At 44.1% G+C, this 20,460-nt stretch overlaps 1 protein-coding gene across 10 annotated transcripts in view; it reads right to left on the minus strand.

Annotated features, from left to right (window-relative positions):
• RAD54L2 (RAD54 like 2) overlaps positions 1-20,460 on the minus strand; it is a 138,580-nt gene that overhangs the window by 8,334 nt on the left and 109,786 nt on the right. For 8 of the 10 annotated variants that reach the window (XR_010122568.1, XM_055275453.2, XM_055275483.2 and 5 more), the window contains 8 exons: positions 18,948-19,066; positions 16,539-16,638; positions 15,287-15,492; positions 14,753-14,925; positions 14,032-14,228; positions 4,377-4,576; positions 2,878-2,967; positions 428-520 (listed from right to left, as the gene is read on the minus strand). Coding sequence is in view for 9 of the 10 variants with exons in the window: in XM_055275453.2 (XP_055131428.2) it covers positions 428-520; positions 2,878-2,967; positions 4,377-4,576; positions 14,032-14,228; positions 14,753-14,925; positions 15,287-15,492; positions 16,539-16,638; positions 18,948-19,066 (1,178 nt within the window). In the remaining variant the exon portion in view is untranslated. The remainder of the gene's footprint in view (positions 1-427; positions 521-2,877; positions 2,968-4,376; positions 4,577-14,031; positions 14,229-14,752; positions 14,926-15,286; positions 15,493-16,538; positions 16,639-18,947; positions 19,067-20,460) is intronic. The other 2 variants (XM_063646434.1, XM_063646438.1) reach the window with 1 other exon arrangement.

A 20,460-nucleotide genomic window follows, 5' to 3' on the forward strand; every position in this document is an offset into this window, starting at 1 on the left:
TTTGGGAGGCTGAGGCAGGTAGATCACGAGGTCAGGAGATCAAGACCATCCTGGCTAACACGGTGAAACCCCGTCTCTACTAAAAATACAAAAAAAAAAAAATTAGCCAGGCGTGGTGGCGGGCGCCTGTAGTCTCAGCCACTCGGGAGTCTGAGGCAGGAGAATGGCATGAACCCAGGAGGCAGAGCTTGCAGTGAGCCAAGATCGAGCCACTGCACTCCAGCCTGGGCGACAGAGCAAGACTCTGTCTCAAAACAAACAAATAAACAAACAAAAAAAACCTTACTTTTCACTTTACCTCTTTTTGTACATTCCGAATTGCGAACCATGTACATATTATCTATTCACATAATAAGTTAATACCTAACCAAAACAAAGCAAACAAATGTTGTTTGAAAAGTAAAATGGAAAGTAAAAGCCATCACACCTGAGGCAGCCATCCGACGATCTTCAGGAACCTTTGGTTTGCCAGTTGCCCGGACAGCAAAGATCCGTCCATCACTGGTACGGATGTACGTCCCTAAGAATAGACACGAAGAGGACAGTTAGAAGCAGACATACAATACGGCCAACCCTGGGAAACTCCAGGCTATGCACCATGGGCTTGTAAATAGCTATATAATTAGGTATACCATCTCCCAAGACCCCTGAAATAAGGAGTGGGTTGACTGAGCTATGGACTCTTAATTATTCATTTATTTCACAAACATTGATTACATGACTACCATGTGCCAGGCACTGTTCTAGACACTAGAATGCACAAGGCAGAAAAAGGCCCTGTCTCATGGAGCTTAGTCTCTAGAGAGGGAGACAGAGACTGAACAGAGACTTACACCAGAAAATATCAGGAAGGGTTCAATGCAATGGAGAAGTACATAAGGTACTACAAAAGAGAGTAAGTTGGCATCCTATGTTCCCAGGCACTCTGGCCCAGGTTCTCCTCTTGATCTGGGAGGAAGGAGCCTTACTGTTTCAATATCCTCTCTCCCCTAGTAGGAATAATTCAATAAAGACCTGCATTCTATTCCCACAAGGCACACTAATCTACCTTCTCTTCAGCCTTGGGTATGTCATTTGATCAACTTCCTTGAATGTCAGTGCTGCCTTTAGGCCAGGAGTTGGCAAACTTTTTTACAAGAGCCAGATCGTTTTTCGGCCGGGCACAGTGGCTCATGCCTGTAATCCCAGCATTTTGGGAGGCCAAGGCGGGCAGATCACAAGGTCAGGAGATCAAGACCATCCTGGCTAACACGGTGAAACCCCCGTCTCCACTAAAAATATAAAAAATGAGCTGGGCGTGGTGGTGGGCGCCTGTAGTCCCAGCTACTCGGGAGGCTGAGGCAGGAGAATGGCGTGAACCCGGGAGGTGGAGCTTGCAGTGAGCCGAGATCACGCCACTGTACTCCAGCCTGGGCGACAGAGCGAGACTCTGTCTCAAAAAAAAAAAGAAAAAGAGCCAGATGGTTTTTATAAGAGCTTTATAAGCCATAAGGTCTCTGTTGTAACTCCTCAATTCTGCTGCTGTAACACAAAAATAGCTTGGCATGACTGTACTCCAATAAATCTTAATGGACACTGAAATGTGAAATTCATATAATTTCACATGTCACAAAATATTACTCTTTTGATTTTTTTTTCAACCAATTGAAAATGTAAAACCCATTCTTATCCTGCAGATATAACAGGTAGCAGGCTAGATTTGGCCCATCAGGCACAGAGTTTGGTGACCCCAGCTATAAACTAGGAAGACAGCAGTAAAGGGGGCTGGGTTCTAGACTAGGAAGAATCCAGTAAGGAGGCTGGGAATGGTGTTTTCTGTGAGTCTGGGTATTTCATGGCACTTTTTCCCTAACCTCAAAGGTACTCTAACCCAATAGAAGCTAGGGCAAAATCTCCTTACTGAACAAAAAGTCTCAAAGAGCCTCACACAATCATGGGGCTTATTTAAAGGCTAATACGTAAAACAGGCTTGGTTAGAAGATGTGGGTGCAGAAAAGAGGGGAAAAATACAGACTTAGATTGTGTCTCAACACTGTTTAGTCCAGCTTTTTTATTCCACCAATCTCATATCCCTCTGTAAGGAGGACAGAGGCAGATGTGGACTTTTTAAATTACCATATGCAAAAATTCTATCATGCAACCCATGTGTAATTCATCCACATAATACATATCCTATTGGGGGACCCCCACCCTGGTCCAAGCAAGTGGGTGAATGTATGTAGGCTTATAACCCATTCCACCGCTCTTTCCCTCCAATTTTGGTCTCCTTGTGTCTACCTGTCCCATCCCAAGATTCTCATAAAAATGACAGAAGGGCCAGGTACAGTGGCTCACGCCTGTAATCCCAGCACTTTGGGAGGCCCAAGTGGGCGGATCATGAGGTCAAGAAATCGAGACCATCCTGGCCAACATAATGAAACCCCGTTTCTACTACTACAAAAAAAAAGTACAAAAATTAGCTGGGCATGGTGGCGCATGCCTGTAGTCCCAGCTACTTGGGAGGCTGAGGCTGAACAATTGCTTGAACCTGGGAGGCGGAGATTGCAGTGAGCCAAGATCGCACCACTGCACTCCAGCCTGGCGACAGAGCAAGACTCCGTCTCCAAAAAAAAAAAAAAAAAAAAAAAAGACAGCAAGATAGAGAAATGTAGGGACCCTAATTTCCTTCTTTTAAACCACTGACTAATATGTCCTATGGGCTCAACCCAACTTCCCTAAGCTCCTACAAATGCTATTTTCTCATTCAGTTCCCGAATGTGACATCCTAATGGGATGATTCCTATGACCCATCTAGCTCAAGTCATATGTATTTATTCTTCTTCCCAGCCCAGCACTCTCAACCAAAGGCAGGGAACAGGTCCTTGGTCAGGCTCTTACCTTTTGTCCCACGGATGATGTGGATGCTCTCACCAGCATTAATTCTTGCCTGTACATCTGTGGAGCTGTTGAGTCCAGGAATAACAATATCTAGGAAAAACACAGATCTTAAATTTAGATTGCACGGGGCCTGACTGAAGGAGGGGGTAAAAATTGCAAAGTCCCACATCTACCCCCGTTCTTCATTGGTTTCCCTACAGCCTCTCGGTGGGGCAGAGGTCCAGAACCAAGGAAGGTGAAGCAAGCAGGATCTTTCACAATTATCTAAACAAAGAATACTATGAAAACAGGAACCTTGTCAGAAATCTGAGCTGGTCATCGTTGCAATCAATTTCCCTTGATTTAATCAGAAATTCATAGTTTTTGGTGTGAAAAATGTTTTAGTTTAGATGGTTGCTTCTATGTATTTTTTTCCTCTTCCCCAAACTGTTTGCATGTATCTGCACCACATCACTTTAGGCTCCAAAAATGGCCTAATCTTCTTCCTTGCTGGCATTACCCCACACCTGGGAAACAGTATTTTCAAGAATTAGTAGATAATAGAATTATAAGGGGCTCTCTTTTTCTTTTCATTTGTTTCAAATTTTTTACTTAGAAAAATCAATTAAGATATTTTCATTAAAATTTATACATTGGCCGGGTGCAGTGGCTCACACCTGTAATCCCAGCACTTTGGGAGGCCAAGGCGGGTGGATTGCCTGAGCTCAGGAGTTCGAAACCAGCCTGGGCAACACGGTGAAACCCCATCTCTATTAAAATACAAAAAAGTTCACCAGGCATAGTGGCACACACCTGTAATCCCAGCAACTCGGGAGGCTGAGGCAGGAGAATCGCTTGAGCCCGGGAGTGCAGCGAGCCAAGATCGTGCACTCCAGCCTGAGCAACAGAGCAAGACTCTGTCTCCAAAAAAATAATAATAATAAATTTATATATTATAAATATTGCTAAATAACAAGATAAAAAACAGGATCACAAAATGTTTTCCTTCCTAATCATACTGAATCACAGAACCAGCTCCTGGAGTGGATGGGTTGGCTACCTGCCACCACTGCTGACTGGCCCATCATGCTCAATTTGTATCAAACTCACAAAGGTAGACGCAAGTGACAATTCAGGTCTTCTAATTATGTACAAAGGTTGACAGCTGTCTTTTATGCCCAGATGGCTCTATGGTCAGGCAGGGCTCAGCATATTCACACCTCTATAAGAACCTGAGACCAACCCTGTATTCCAGTGACATTTCCACAATTCCTGCAGTGCTCAGAGTCTATCTCACCCACCAAACCCAAGAAAACCCAGTTACGTGTTGTTATTCTTAAGATATTTCACTAGAATCCAAATTCCTCAAGACCAGGGACTGTTGTCTTCCCTATTTTTTACCAAGAGTGCCACGTGTAGTAAGGCCAGAAATACAAAAGGTGTTTAATAGATACTTCCTAAATGAACAAAGTAATTTTAAAAGGGACAGCAGCTCTGCCACAGAACCCAGGAGTTCCCACCTGTCGTGGTGACCACCTTCTGCACAAGGACTCCTGCACGCTGCAAGTAGTTGATCGGAAAGTTCATGGATGGATTTGTGCTGGAGGCAGAGCTTACACTGCCTCCCAGTGGGACATGCCGGGGCATCATGGGGATGGGAGTGGACTGTACAGGACGAACACTGGCCACAGGCTTTTCATCACCCTTCAAAGTTGGCTGCCTGTAAGAGAAAGACAAGGACACTAAAAGAGTTTGGCAGAAGAACTGTTACCTTTCTCCAAAGACTACAGAGCCTTTCTAGGCTGCCCCATTCTACACCATCAGTTGATGCTCAGAGAAGGATCAGAAGAATCTGCAGGGTCTGGTCAATTCAAAAGGAGACTAGAAGGCAGGACTCAGTTGCAGCAAAAGAGGCAGAGGGATAAAGTCTGTCAAAGTCTAAGGAGAATCAGATGTTGGTGGAATAATACTTTCTGGACATGGGAGACAATATTTGCTCCTCTAGAACCTGGACTATCTACATTAGGAGTTAGTCCCTAAAGGGAAGTCAGGAAGCTGTCAAGATGCAATAACGCAGGAAAAGTTCTCCAGTTGAGATGGGCATAATTTTCCCCACTCACCCACAGAAAAAGGACCATGTAATGACACATGTTTAGGTGGTCCTAAAAAATAGTCTGTTCCAACTTTAAACATCTTTACTTTCTCTCTGAAACCTTGAGTCTCAATAAGTAATACAGACACCTCTCTCTCTCTCCTGCATTACTTTTCATTGAGTTCCTCCTAGCTCCAGCCTGGACCAACCCTCAAAGTGCCCCTCCAGTCATGACAACAACAAAAGCAGCAGCCACCAAAGCAGTGTGTACAAAAGCCAGGCTTCTACTGATTGAAAAGTCCCTCTCTACAAGCTTTCTGAAGTCTGCATCTTTCGTCTTTGGGCCTGGAGGGGGAAAAAGAACCCTTGGACTGTTACGTTCTTCCTCATCTGACTGAAGATTGGCACATAAAATAACACTTTTATACCACTCTGCTGTTGGAGCTGGTCTGCATGACGCCTCAATCACATTGCTCTTAGATTTTTAAAGGCCCCTTTGTTCAGCCCGTTGGTCCCTGTGGACCTCCAAGTTCCCAGATGGGCCCCAGACCTGTGCTATCTGGCCTGTTTCCCCAGTGTCTTCCTAGGATGGTTTGGCAGGAGTTAGAGGCCCTGGTCAGGTATCAATGTAACAGAAACCCAGCCCAAGCCCCATACCCTACAGGGGCTAAGACTAAGAATTTGGGTAAGAAGTGTTCCTCACATGTACCCATGTGGATAAAAAAAAAACTCAGCAAGATCATGAACTCATCAAATGCTGTGAGAAGTTGGTGCCCCCATAGGGCCAGAGCTAAGCCAGAAACAAAGCTGACATCTCCTTAGAGCTAGCCTGGACCATTTGTCACATCTTCTCTCCATGTGGCTTTTCTCTCACTGGGCTCAGGCTTAGTCCACTCCTGATGTTACACAGAAAAGCCCAAAAAAGAGAGGGAAAAAAAAGAGGGAGGAACGGGTGGAGGAAAAGATTAGAGACCATTCCTGAGCAATACTATCTTGGGAAATGACAGAAATAAAGCCTGAAAGTTTTGAAAGAGAGTGACTTTCTCTTCTGAGATTGGGTCCCACTATGTTGCCAAGGCTGGTCTCCAATTCCTGGACTCAAGTGATTCTAACCACCTCAGCCTCCCAAGAGGCTGGGACTACAAGTATGTGCCACCATGTCTAGTAGGAGAGTGACTTTCTACTTGAAAGTATCTTCAATTTCCTATACAAACAGCAACAAATGGCGGGCCATGATGGCTTATGCCTGTAATCTCAGCACTTTGGGAGGCTGAGGCAGGTGGATCACCTGAGGTCAGGAATTCAAGACCAGCCTGGCCAACATGGTGAAACACAATCTCTACTAAAAATACAAAAAATTAGCCAGGCATGGTGGTGTGCACCTATAATCCCAGCTACTTGGGAGGCTGGGGGAGGAGAATTGCTTGAACCCAGGACGTGAAGGTTGCAGTGAGCCGAGATCGCACCATTACACTCCAGCCTGGGCAACACAGTGAGACTCTGTACCCCACCCCCAAAAAAGACAACAAATCCACTCATAAGAATCAATGTCTTACCTAAAACCTTACATGAGACTTATTTGGCAAGTTTTCCAAAATTTCCTTTGGAACCTCATTTGTCAAGTTTTTTTGTTTGTTTGAATTTTATTATACTTTAAGTTCCAGGGTACACGTGCACAACGTGTAGGTTTGTTACGTATGTATACATGTGCCATGTTGGTATGCTGCACCCATTAACTCGTCATTTAACATTAGGTATTTCTCCTAATGTTATCCCTCCCCCATTCCCCTACACCATGCCAGGCCCTGGTGTGTGCTGTTCCCCGCCCTGTGTCCACGTGTTCTTATTGTTCAATTCCCACCTATGAGTGAGAACATGCAGTGTTTGGTTTTCTGTCCTTGTGATAGTTTGCTGAGAATGGTGGTTTCCAGCTTCATCCATGTCCCTACAAAGGACATGAACTCATCCTTTTTTATGGCTGCATAGTATTCCATGGTGTATATGTGCCACATTTTCTTCATCCAGTCTGTCATTGATGGACATTTGGGTTGGTTCCAAATCTTTGCTATTGTGAATAGTGCCGCAATAAACATACATGTGCATGTGTCTTTATAGTAGCAAGATTTATAATCCTTTGGGTATATACCCAGTAATGGGATGGCTGGGTCAAATGGTATTTCTAGTTCTAGATCCTTGAGGAATCACCACACTGTCTTCCACAATGGTTGAACTAGTTTACACTCCCACCAACAGTGTAAAAGCGTTCGTATTTCTCCACATCCTTTCCAGCACCTGTTGTTTCCTGACTTTTTAATGATCACCATTCTAACTGGTATGAGATGGTATCTCATTGTGGTTTTGATTTGCATTTCTCTGATGACCAGTGATGATGAGCATTTTTTTCATGTGTCTGTTGGCTGCCTAAATGTCTTCTTTTGAAAAGTGTCTGTTCATATCCTTTAACCACTTTTTGATGGGGTTGTTTGATTTTTTCTTGTAAATTTGTTTAAGTTCTTTGTGGATTCTGGATATTAGCCCTTTGTCAGATGGGTAGTTTACAAAAATTTTCTCCCATTCTGTAGGTTGCCTGTTCACTCTGATGGTAGTTTCTTTTGCTGTGCAGAATCTCTTTAGTTTAATTAGATCCCATTTGTCTATTTTGGCTTTTATTGCTATTACTTTTGGTGTTTTAGTCATGAAGTCTTTGCCCATGCCTATGTCCTGAATGGTATTGCCTAGGTTTTCTTCTAGGGTTTTTATGATTTTAGGTCTAACATTTAAGTCTTTAATCCATCTTGAATTAATTTTTGTATAAAGTGTAAGGAAGGGATCCAGTTTCAGCTTTCTACATATGGCTAGCCAGTTTTCCCAGCACCATTTATTAAATAGGGAATCCTTTCCCCATTTCTTGTTTCTGTCAGGTTTGTCAAAGATCAGATGGTTGTAGATGTGTGGTGTTATTTCTGAGGGCTCTATTCAGTTCCATTGGTCTATATTTTGGTTTTTGTACCAGTACCATGCTGTTTTGGTTACTGCAGCCTTGTAGTATAGTTTGAAGTCAGGTAGCATGATGCCTCCAGCTTTGTTCTTTTTGCTTAGGATTGTCTTGGCAATGTGGGCTTGTTTTTGGTTCTATATGAACTTTAGTTTTTTCCAATTCTGTGAAGTAAGTCATTGGTAGCTTGATGGGGATGGCATTGAATCTATAAATTACCTTGGGCAGTATGGCCATTTTCACGATATTGATTCTTCCAACCCATGAGCATGGAATGTTCTTCCATTTGTTTGTGTCCTCTTTTATTTGTTGAGCAGTGGTTTGTAGTTCTCCTTGAAGAGGTCCTTCACATCCCTTGTAAGTTGGACTCCTAGGTATTTTATTCTCTTTGTAGCAATTGTGAATGGGAGTTCACTCATGATATGGCTCTCAGTTTGTCTGTTATTGGTGCATAGGAATGCTTGTGATTTTTGCACACTGATTTTGTATCCTGAGACTTTGCTGAAGTTGCTTATCAGCTTAAGGAGATTTTGGGCTGAGATGATGGGGTTGTCTAAATATACAATCATGTCATCTGCAAACAGGGACAATTTGACTTCGTCTTTTCCTAATTGAATACCCTTTATTTCTTTCTCTGGCCTGATTGCCCTGGCCAGAACTTCCAACACTATGTTGAATAGGAGTGGTGAGAGACAGCATCCCTGTCTTGTGCCAGTTTTCAAAGGGAAGGCTTCCAGTGTTTGCCCATTCAGCATGATATTGGCTGTGGGTTTGTCAGAAATAGCTCTTATTATTTTGAGATAGGTTCCATCAATACCTAGTTTATTGAGAGTTTTTAGCATGAGGGGCTGTTGAATTTTGTTGAATGTCTTTTCTGCATCTATTGAGATAATCATGTGGTTTTTGTCTTTGGTTCTGTTTATGTGATGAATTACATTTATTGATTTGCGTATGTTGAACCAGCCTTGCATCACAGGGATGAAGCCAACTTGATCTTGGTGGATAAGCTTTTTGATATGCTGTTGGATTCTGTTTGCCAGTATATTATTGAGGATTTTCACCAGTATATTATTGAGGATTTTCACATCGATGTTCATCAGGGATATTGGTCTAAAATTCTCTTTTTTTGTTGTGTCTCTGCCAGGCTTTGGTAACAGGATGATGCTGGCCTCATAAAATGAGTTAGGGAGAATTTCCTCTTTTTCTATTGATTGGAATAGTTTCAGAAGGAATGGTATCAGCTCCTCTTTGTACCTCTGGTAGAATTCGGCTCTGAATCCATCTGGTCCTGGACGTTTTTTGGTTGGTAGGCTATTAATTATTGCCTCAATTTCAGAGCCTGTTGTTGGTCTATTCAGGGATTCACCTTCTTCCTAGTTTATTCTTGGGAGGGTGTATGGGTCCAGGAATTTATCTATTTCTTCTAGATTTTCTAGTTTATTTGCATAGAGGTGTTTATTTTCTGATGGTAGTTTGTATTTCCGTGGGATCGGTGGTGATATCCCCTTTATCATTTTTTATTGTGTCTATTTGATTCTTCTCTCTTTTTTTCTTTCTTAGTCTTGCTAGCATTCTATCTATTTTGCTGCTCTTTTCAAAAAACCAGCTCCTGAATTCATTGATTTTTTTGTGTCTCTGTCTCCTTTAGTTCTGCTCTGATCTCAGTTATTCTTGCCTTCTGCTAGCTTTTGAATTTGTTTGCTCTTGCTTCTCTATTTCTTTTAATTGGGATGTTAGGGTGTAGATTTTAGATATTTCCTGCTTTCTCTTGTAGGCATTTAGTGCTATAAATGTCCCTCTACACACTACTTTAAATGTGTCCCAGATATTCTGGTACGTTGTGTCTTTGTTCTCTTCGGTTTCAAAGAACATCTTTATTTCTGCCTTCATTTCATTACTTACCCAGTAGTCATTCAGGAGCAGGTTGTTCAGTTTCCTTGTAGTTGTGTGGTTTTGAGTGAGTTGTTTAATCCTGAGTTCTAATTTGATTGCACCGTGGTCTGAGAGACAGTTTGTTTTGATTTCTGTTCTTTTACATTTGCTGAAGAGTGCTTTACTTCGAACTACGTGGTCAATTTTGGAATAAGTGCAATGTGGTGCTGAGAAGAATGTATATTCTATTGATTTGGGGTGGAGAATTCTGTAGATGTCTATTAGGTCTGCTTGGTCCAGAGCTGAGTTCAAGTCCTGGATATCCTTGCTAATCTTCTGTCTTGATCTGTCTAATCTTGACAGTGGGGTGTTAAAGTCTCCCATTATTATTGTGTGGGAGTCTAAGTCTCTTTGTAGGTCTCTAAGGACTTGCTTTATGAATCTGGGTGCTCCTGTATTGGGTGCATATATATTTAGCATAGTTAGCTCTTCTTGTTGAATTGATTCCTTTACTATTGTGTAATGGTCTTGTCTCTTTTGATCTTTGATGGTTTAAAGTCTGTTTTATCAGGGACTAGTATTGCAACCTGTGCTTTTTTTTGCTTTCCATTTGCTTGGTAGATCTTCCTCCACCCTTTTATTTTGAGCTTCTGTGTGTCTCTGCACATGAGATGGGTCTCCTGAATACAACACACTGATGGGTCTTGACTCTTTATCCAATTTGCCAGTCTGTGTCTTTTAACTGGGGCATTTAGCCCATTTACATTTAAGGTTAATATTGTTATGTGTGAATTTGATCCTGTCATTATGATGTTTGCTGGTTATTTTGCTCGTTAGTTGACGCAGTTTCTTCTTAGCATCAATGGTCTTTACAATTTGGCATGTTTTTGCAGTGGCTGGTACCAGTTGTGCCTTTCCATGTTTAGTGCTTCCTTCAGGAGGTCTTTTAAGGCAGGCCTGGTGGTGACAAAAATCTCTCAGCATTTGAGGATTTTATTTCTCCTTCACTTATGAAGCTTGGTTTGGCTGGATATGAAATTCTGGGTTGAAAATTCTTTTCTTTAAGAATGTTGAATATTGGCCCCCACTCTCTTCTGGCTTGTAGAGTTTCTGCCGAGAGATCCACTGTTAGTCTGATGGGATTCCCTTTGTGGGTAACCTGACCTTTCTCTCTGGCTGCTTTTAACATTTTTTCCTTCCTTTCAACCTTGGTGAATCTGACAATTATGTGTCTTGGGGTTGCTCTTCTCGAAGAGTATCTTTGTGGTGTTCTCTGTATTTCCTGAATTTGAATGTTGGCCTGCCTTTCTAGGTTGGGGAAGTTCTCCTGGATAATATCCTGAAGAGTGTTTTTCAGCTTGGTTCCATTCTCCCTGTCACTTTCAGGTACACCAATCAAACGTGGATTTGGTCTTTTCACATAGTCCCATATTTCTTGGAGCCTTTGTTCGTTTCATTTTACTCTTTTTTCTCTAAACTTTTCTCGCCTCCTTTCATTCATTTGATCTTCAATCACTGATACACTTTCTTCTGCTTGATCGAATTGGCTACTGAAGCTTATGCATGTGTCATGTAGTTCTCGTGCCACGGTTTTCAGCTCCATCAGGTCATTTAAGGCCTTCTCTACATTGTTTATTCTAGTTAGCCATTTGTCTAATCTTTTTTCAAGGTTTTTAGCTTCCTTGCAATGGGTTTGAACATCCTCTTTTAGCTTGGAGAAGTTTGTTACTACCGACCTTCAGAAGCCTGCTTCTGTCAACTTGTCAAAGTCATTCTCCATCCAGCTTTGTTCTGTTGCTGGCAAGGAGCTGTGATCCTTTGGAGGAGAAGAGGTGCTCTGGTTTTTAGAATTTTCAGCTTTTCTGCTCTGGTTTCTCCCCATCTTTGTGGTTTTATCTACCTTCGGTCTTTGATGATGGTGACCTACAGATGAGGTTTTGGTGTTGATGTCCTTTTTGTTGATGTTGATGCTATTCCTTTCTGTTTGTTAGTTTTCCTTCTGACAGTCAGGTCCCTCAGCTGCAGGTCTGTTGGAGTTTGCTGGAGGTCCACTCCAGACCCCGTTTGCTTGAGTATCACCAGCGGAGGCTGCAGAACAGCAAATATTGCTGCCTGATCCTTCCTCTGGAAGCTTCGTCTCAGAGGGGCACCCGGCTGTATGAGGTGTCAGTCGGCCCCTACTGGGAAGTGTCTCCCAGTTAGGCTACGTGGGGGTCAGGGACCCACTTGAGGAGGCAGACTGTCCATTCTTAGAGCTCAAACTTCGTGCTGGGAGAACCACTGCTCTCTTCAGAGCTGTCAGACAGGGACGTTTAAGTCTGCAGAAGTTTCTGCTGCCTTTTGTTCAGCTATGCCCTGCCCCCAGAGGTGGAATCTACAGAGGCAGGCAGGCCTGGTTGAGCTACTGTGGGCCCCACCCAGTTGGAGCTTCTGGGCCACTTTGTTTTACCTACTCAAGCCTCAGCAATGGCAGACCCTCTCCCCCAGCCAGGCTGCTGCCTTGCGGTTTGATCTTGGACTGCTGCGCTAGCAGGGACCCACTGAGCCAGGTGTGGGATATAATCTCCTGGTGTGCCGTTTGCTAAGACCATTAGAAAAACACAGTATTTGGGTGGCAGTGTCCCGATTTTCCAGGTACAGTCTGTCATGGCTTCCCCTGGCTAGGAAAGGGAAATCCCCAGACCCCTTGAGCTTCCCAGGTGACGTGATGCCCCACCCTGCTTTGGCTCGCCGTCTGTGGGCTGCACCCGTTGTCTAACCAGTCCCAGTGAGATTAACCAGGTACCTCAGTTGGAAATGCAGAAATCACCTGTCTTCTGCGTCGATCACAGTGGGAGCTGCAGCTTGTTTGTTTTTAACATGAGAGTCTTAGTAAGGAAAAAAATTTTAGGCTGGGCATGGTGGCTCACACCTGTAATGACAACATTTTGGGAGGCTGATATGGAAGGATCACTTGAGCCCAGGAGTTCAAGACCAGTCTGGGCAACATAGTGAGACCTCATCTCGACTAAAAGAAAAAAAAATTTTTTTTGAGACAGAGTTTCGCTCTTGTTGCCCAGGCTGAAGTGCAATGGCGCGATCTCGGCTTACCACAACCTCTGCCTCCCAGGTTCAAGCAATTCTCCTGCCTCAGCCTCCTGAGCAGCTGGGATTACAGGCACGCGGCACCACACCTGGCTAATTTTTGTATTTTTAGTAGAGATGGGGGTTTCTCCATGTTGGTAAAGCTGATTTTGAACTCCTGACCTCAGGTGATCTGCCCACCTCGAACTCCCAAAGTGCTGGGATTACAGGCGTGAGCCACTGTGCCCAGCCAAAAAAATTTTTTTAATTAACCAGGCATGGTGATGCACACCTGTAATCCCAGCTACTTGGGAGGCTGAGGTGTGAGGATCACTTGAACCCAGCAGGTCGAGGCTGCAGGGAGCTGTGATCGCACCACTGCACTCCAGCCTAGGCAACAGAGTGACACCCTGTCACAAAAAAAGAAAGAGAAAATTTAAATCTGTTCCCATCAAATAAAATAATTATTTTTAATTCAAGATAATCAAATAATTAAAAATGCAAACTACTGAATCAGGTAGCAGATCTGATCAGTAAGTGGAGGGTGAGAGCTGTGAGGCACTGTCTTGAAATAAAAAAAAAATTAAACCTAGATAACTGTTCTATAATATCTTACAAGGAGCCTCTCTCACTGCTTAGCACTTGGCTTCTATTCTGTTAATATTCTGAACAAGTTTAGATGTTGTACTCAAAAAAGAGATTTTTTGGTTCCAGATCATGGCACAGACACAGAATGGAATCCCCTTAGGAACAGCAGGATTCCCTGACTGTAATCCGAGGGAACAGAGCCTTCATCCTTGAACATCACTTCTAAGTGAAGCCTAGGACTAAGGTGCTAGGGGTAAGATGCACCTGTGTGGAATGGCTGGGCCTCTTTTTGGGAAGATTTATCCCCGACTCCTACCCAGGTGTCCAGAAAGACTCTCCTGGGTCACGGGCCAGCAGCTCACTTTTCCAGCTAGGGCAGTCAAAACCAGAACCATTTAAAACACCAGGGCTGCTGAACTGCTTTCACACCTACTCTAGAGCAGAGCCTGTCAATTCACAGCAGTCAAGGAACAAGTTGTAGGCTCTGCCTTTGTTTAAAATATGAACAACCTGAAAGGTGTTTGTGCCTGGCCCAGCAGCAGACCCTCCCCTTTCAGCGACTCACCAGTTTCTCTGGCTGAAGGCGGGGATGCTGGTCAGGCTCTGATCACTGGCAGGGTAATACTGTGCATACGATGGGCGGGTATAGGGGACTGATGTGCGTTTGTCTTCCTCATAGCTTTTCTTTGCTGCTTTTTTCTCAGCCTTGGTTAGCTTGTGATCCTTTCGGTTCAAGAGCAATGACTCATGCTCGAAAGGCTCCTGGGGACACAGGAGGATGTTGATTTAGTTACCAACATGGCTGATTCATAATGAGCCTTACTTTAAGACCAAGAAAAGAGCTGGCTGTCTCCAGCACTAGCGAAGAGACTGCTCAGAGATACACAGGCAGGTTTACTGTCTTTCTGTCAAGAGTATAATTTATAGCTCTAACCTAGTACCAGCTTTAGACATCTAAGCCTGCCTTCCCCATCAAAAGAATGGGGGAGTTCAGAGAATTAACAAACTACATTTTTAGAACTTTCCCCCTCTCTTTCTGCTAAGAAGACTCACACTGGCCAAATTATTATACATGGCTAACCTTAGCACTCCCAGGACCAGATTAGGGGATGGGGTAAGTAGTTGGGGGCAGGGAGGGGGACGGAGTGGGGCAAGAAAAAGAAGTCCTTGAGTCCAAGTCACCTGCATGAAACATCACCTCAGATGAAGAAAACAAGCTTACAAGACAAGCCTCCTTTGACAGAGAGACTGCCACTCTGGGGACTGCATGCATACCAAGTTCTTACCTTGGTGATGAGGTGAGGGTACTTCAGACAGGCCAGTTGCAGGACTGACTCCTTGATCCCCTTTACGTTCAAGGAAACTTGGGGAGCTGGCTCCTTCTCAACAAAGTGCAGTAGGTTTTCCACCTCTTTCCGGGTGAAGTTCAGCATTGGATTTAGATCATCCACCACCCGATCTAGAAGGATAAAGACATGAAGAAAGTCAGCACATGGCATTAAAAACTGTAAAGGTCACTAATAATGAAAAGTCATCCCATATCTGAAAGTCAAAGACTAGGTCTGAGGTGCTGGTGATACTGGAAACATCATATAAGGGGAAAACTTGTATAACGAGCTTGGCTGTTATCATTAAACTCACCTTCAACAAGTTGAGGTCAATTACCTTTTAAGCAATTTGAATTAGAATGAGATAGGAGGAAATGCTGGCTTTCTCGAAGCCTGCCTGTGTTCCCATATCCTGCTCCTCTCCCACCCTTGATACTAAAAGGATGGTAGCCAGTATAGATGTGCCTCTCCGAAATCTGGAAGATGGCCCACCTGACATGCCCTGCTTGGAAATCTGACGGTCATAGATCTTCTTTTCTAGAGTGTAATCAGCCACAAGGCGATAGATGTAACAGGGCTTTTTCTGGCCGTAACGGTATACCCGACATACAGCCTGGGCATCATGGCAAGGGTTCCAGGAAGCATCAAACACCACCACTCGGTTGGCACCAATCAGATTCACACCCAAGCATCCGGCCCTTTAAAAGACAAGCCAACAATCACAGAGCCTTTAGTCTTAAAAAAGGTTTTCAAATCAGTTTTGCCCTCTGTGACTTCTACCCCAATATTACTCTGTCCTAAGCCCTAAGCACAACATACTCAAAGATTTTGCTGTCCTGCTGATAAACAGTACATTCCTCAAGCACTGAAAATTGTGCCCTGAAATCCAACATGAAAGTGTCTACCAGCTCAGAAAGAAAACTCACTCTCCTCTGTAACAAGTAAGGCCCCCGCATCCCGGCCTTGGAGTGATGTCCCTTGGTGAGGGGAAACTTCTGCACACAGATGTTTCCACTATTTTAAGTCTAACAGCTTAGGAGAATGACTGGCTTACATCCTGCCAAGGGCATTATGATGGCAGAAGGCAGCACAGCCTTCAAGCTGCTTGGCATGAGACAATACCATCAGCCTTTTACAGTTACCTTGCACTTTCTACTTTTTAAAACACTTTCATATTCATCACATCATCTAAGCCTCATAACACTCCTGAGAGAAAAGCCAATTAAAACCCTTGGGTATTTTGTTGTTGTTTGTTTGTTTGTTTGTTTTTAAATGAGACAGGGTCTCACTCTGTCGCTTAGGCTGGAATGCAGTGGCTCAATCACAGCTCACTGCAGCTTCGACCTCTCAGACTCAAGCCATCCTCCCGCCTCTGCCTCCCAAGTAGCTGGGACCACAGGCGCATGCCACCACACTCAGCTAATTGTTTGATCTTTTGTACAGACAAAGTCTCAGTATCTTGAATCCCTGGGTTCAAGCAATCCTCCCACCTTGGCCTCCCAAAGTGCTGGGGTTACAGGCATGAGCCACAACCATTGTTAATGAAGGTCTCAAAAAATTTTATGATACTATCATGACTGCCCTGCTAACCTAATTTCCTTTTGAAGTCCCCTCTCTGACCCCAAAAACAAGTTACAAACCTGAGCTGATCTCTTCTGAGGGAACTTGGAGTTTTGGGGTACCAGCCCAGGTGGCCAACTGCCTGAACAGATTCCTCTGACCTCCCCTCTTGGGATCCACTCACCTTGTAGAGAGAAGGAACAGCCAGGTGGTGAGGTTGCTGGGATCATTGAACTGATTAATGAGCCGCTCCCTCTCAAAGGCAGGGGTGCTACCATCTAGCCCTAGGAAGGAAGGAAAACCATAAGAAGTGGATATATTAGAGCATGGATATACAGCAAAATCACTGGGCAAATGTGTTTTAAAGAGCAAAACAAACAGAAACACAACAGTGCTCAGATCTCACCCCTTGGACGTATCATGGGTCTACAGTAAGTAAGGCCCAGGCATCTAAAATTTGAAAATACTCCCAGGTGATTCTCACGTGCACCATGGATTATAAACTACATTTCTCCCCTTTACTATCTTAGGTCAATTCTAAAGCCAAGAATCCTAGACTTCGGAATGTATAGTAATCACCTAGGGAATTTGGAAAATACTGGCTCAAGGTGACCTCTCTGTCTTAGCCTTGTGAGTCCTGGTGAGTGCAGAACTAAGGGTTTTGATATGGATGATGTTCCTCCACCAGGAATCCGCATTTTTTTTTTTTTTTTTTTTTTTTTGAGACAGAGTCTTGCTCTGTCGCCCAGGCTAGAGCGCAATGGGGCAATCTTGGCTCACTGCAAGCTCTGCCTCCTGGGTTCACGCCATTCTCCTGCCTCAGCCTCCTGAGTAGCTGGGACTACAGGCGCCCACCACCACGCCCAGCTAATTTTTTGTATTTTTATTAGAGATGGGGTTTCACTGTGTTAGCCAGGATGGTCTCAATCTCCTGACCTCGTGATCGCCCACCTCGGCCTCCCAAAGTGCTGGGATTACAGGCGTGAGCCACCGCGCCCGGCCAGGAATCTGCATTTTTAACAAGCTCCTGAAGCTAAGAACTTGCTGTAAAGAGACATAAAGGAAATATATCTGGAACAGTAGGATAGAACACATGAATGAAAGGAGGGAAGCTCCAAACAGGGAGAAAAAATAGGCTTTAGGGCCGGGCACAGTGGCTCACGCCTGTAATCCCAACAGTTTGGGAGGCCAAGGCGTGCAGATCACGAGGTCAAGAGATCAAGACCATCCTGACCCACATGGTGAAACCCCGTCTCTACTAAAAATACAAAAATTAGCTGGGCGTGGTGGCTTGTGCCTGTAGTCCCAGTACTTGGGAGGCTGAGGCAGGAGAATCGCTTGAACCTGGGAGATGGAGGCTGCAGTGAGTCGAGATCACGCCACTGCACTCCAGCCTGGCAACACAGTGAGACTTCGTCTCAAAAAAAAAAAAAAGACTTCAGTTAAGAAGCATAAATAGTAACAGCAACACTTGTCATCTTGAGTAAATGGCAAAGCTAAGGGCATGAAATACCACATGGAAAACTGAATTACTACTGTTGTAGGAAGCAACAGTTTAATTGCTTGGTACTGGGGTTCTATGTCAGGACCCCAACCTACTTTTCCAACCTGAGTTCCAACAGTTCCTAAACACAGCTCACCACTGATTCACAGGGCAAGCTCTGAGCCACACCTTGTGCTGGGGGTCTTCTTGCTACTCCCTGAACCTCCAGTTCTCTAAATCCTTCCATTAGGGCAGTGGTTCTCAATGAGGGCAATTTCTCCATACTCCCACTCCCCACGGGACATTTGGCAACGTCTGGAGATATTTTTGGTTGGCAAAACTGAGAGATAATACTGCCATCTAGTGAGTAGAAACCAAGCATGCTACTAAATGTCCTATAATATACAGGACAGCCCCTTACAACAAAGAATTATCTGGCCCAAATGTCAGCAGTGCTGAGGTCTGTATTTCTCAACCTTTTTTTCATTACCACCCCACTAAGGAATGACTTTTTTTTTTTCCCAATGACACTATGTCGTCCATGAAATTTAATACCACAGATATACCGTATATCTGTTTATGTACTGTATGTACTGTGACTTACACATTTTAAAAGTTAAGATTTCTGCCCCCTGCTCAAAAAAAAAAAAATGTTCATCCCCTTAAAGTATTATCTCCCCAACAGAGAATGCATGATCTAGGCTTGTGTTCACTCTAATCTTTCAGCCTGGAATGATCCTCAGGCAACACTAGCCCTGTGTATTCAAATCCTCCCCATTTTTGAGATGCCTTAGCTAATCATCCTCACCACAGTGATTCTATCCTCCTTAGAACCCCAGTTAGGGCACTCAATTGTTCTTGAATTGTCACATCTCAGATGAAGAGGACTATGCCTTCTATTTCTCTACACTCTCCTATCTCTCTCAATCCCCCAGCCCCTAGTATAGTACCTTGTACACAACAGCTGGCTCTTAGTATCCCCCTGCTCCTTGGCTAATCACAAATATTCCTATGCATTTGATGGAGTGGAGAAAGAGAAAGAGAGAGAAGGAAAGGAAACCCTTAAGCAGACCTTGCCAAGGATTCAAGAACAATGCAACAATGACTCACGGAAGTAGCTGATGTTTCGAACCCACTTCTGTGCTCCTTGCCCCTCGGCACCAGGTGGACAGGGTACTTCTCGTTTTCCAAGGAATTCCTCGATGAGAGCCAAGGTGGAAAGACTCTGGCTGAAACGGAAAACATTTCATTCAGATGGCTCCCAGAATCAAGGGAACATTGTTCCCAATAGGTCCATACTCTTGTGCAACTTTCTGACAATGGGAGCTCCCACAACCTACCACTGATAAGAGGTAACTGTAGGCTGGGCACAATGGCTCAAGCCTATAATCCCAGCACTTTGGGAGGCCGAGGCAGGTGGATCACCTGAGGTCAGGAGTTCGAGACCAGCCTGGCCAACATGGCAAAACCCCATCTGTACTAAACATACAAAAATTAGCTGGGTGCAGTGGCACACGCCTGTAATCCCAGCTATTTGGGAGGCTAAGGCAGCAGAATCACTTGAACCTGGGAGGTGGAGGCTGCAGTGCAGGATCACGCCATTGCATTCCAGTCTGGGCAACAAGAGTGAAACTCTGTCTCAGAAAAAAAAAAGGGGGGGTAACTCTAGTTCGGGCACAGTGGCTCACGCCTGTAATCCCAGCACTTGGGAGGCCGAGGCGGGTGGATCACCTGAGGTCAGGAGTTTGAGACCAATCTGACCAACATGATGAAACCCCATCTCTACTAAAAATCCAAAAATAATTAGCCTGGCATGGTGGCACATGCCTGTGGTCCCAGCTACTCAGGAGGCTGAAGCAGGAGAATTGCTTGAACCTGGGAGGTGGAAGATGCAGTGAGCCATGATCACACCACTGCACTCCAGCCTGGGCAGGAAGAGTGAAACTCCATCTCAAAAAAAAAAGAAAAAGAAAAAGAAAGAGGTAACTCTACCAAGAACAACCAAGGGTATCCTTCCTAGCGCATAATGGGAGCAGAGTCATCCACATACTTACGACTACCACCACACTGAAAAAAATACTCTCTTCATTCTTCACTTCCACAATTGAAAATGTCTGGGGTTTAGCTCAATGCAGAGTAACAAATAGCATTCAGCATTAAACACTACCACTGCATGAATATACATCAGATATGATTATGGGTTTTACTAGAGAGACAAAATCACTCGACTGCTTCCAAGATATCATGAGAGCCAGTGTTCTCAGAAGTGATCCAGAAAATCAACACTAGGCTCTCCCCAAGCTAGCATCACTGCTGTCCTCTCAAAGTGTGTCACATGTAGAAGCCCTCACTCTGAGGCTCTTGAGCCAGGCTCCTGCCACTTGGCTCTTCTTGGAGCATAATCTGGTCAGATTATAAAGAAGGAGAAGCAATCAACTTCGTTTTCCTGGGGAGTCAAGCCTTAATGAGACTCAAAGCTCTAGCCAGACTGAGAATATAACTCTGGAGCAAACTACATCACTTATTTGGCTTTAAAGACAAAGCTTAAAACTAAAATAAAAGGTTGGGGTGGGATAGAAGATTAAACCAAGGGTCAGCAAACATTTTCTGTAAAAGGACAGAT

The sequence above is a fragment of the Symphalangus syndactylus genome, chromosome 1 (assembly GCF_028878055.3).
Source record: "Symphalangus syndactylus isolate Jambi chromosome 1, NHGRI_mSymSyn1-v2.1_pri, whole genome shotgun sequence".
NCBI classification, from domain to species: domain Eukaryota; kingdom Metazoa; phylum Chordata; class Mammalia; order Primates; family Hylobatidae; genus Symphalangus; species Symphalangus syndactylus.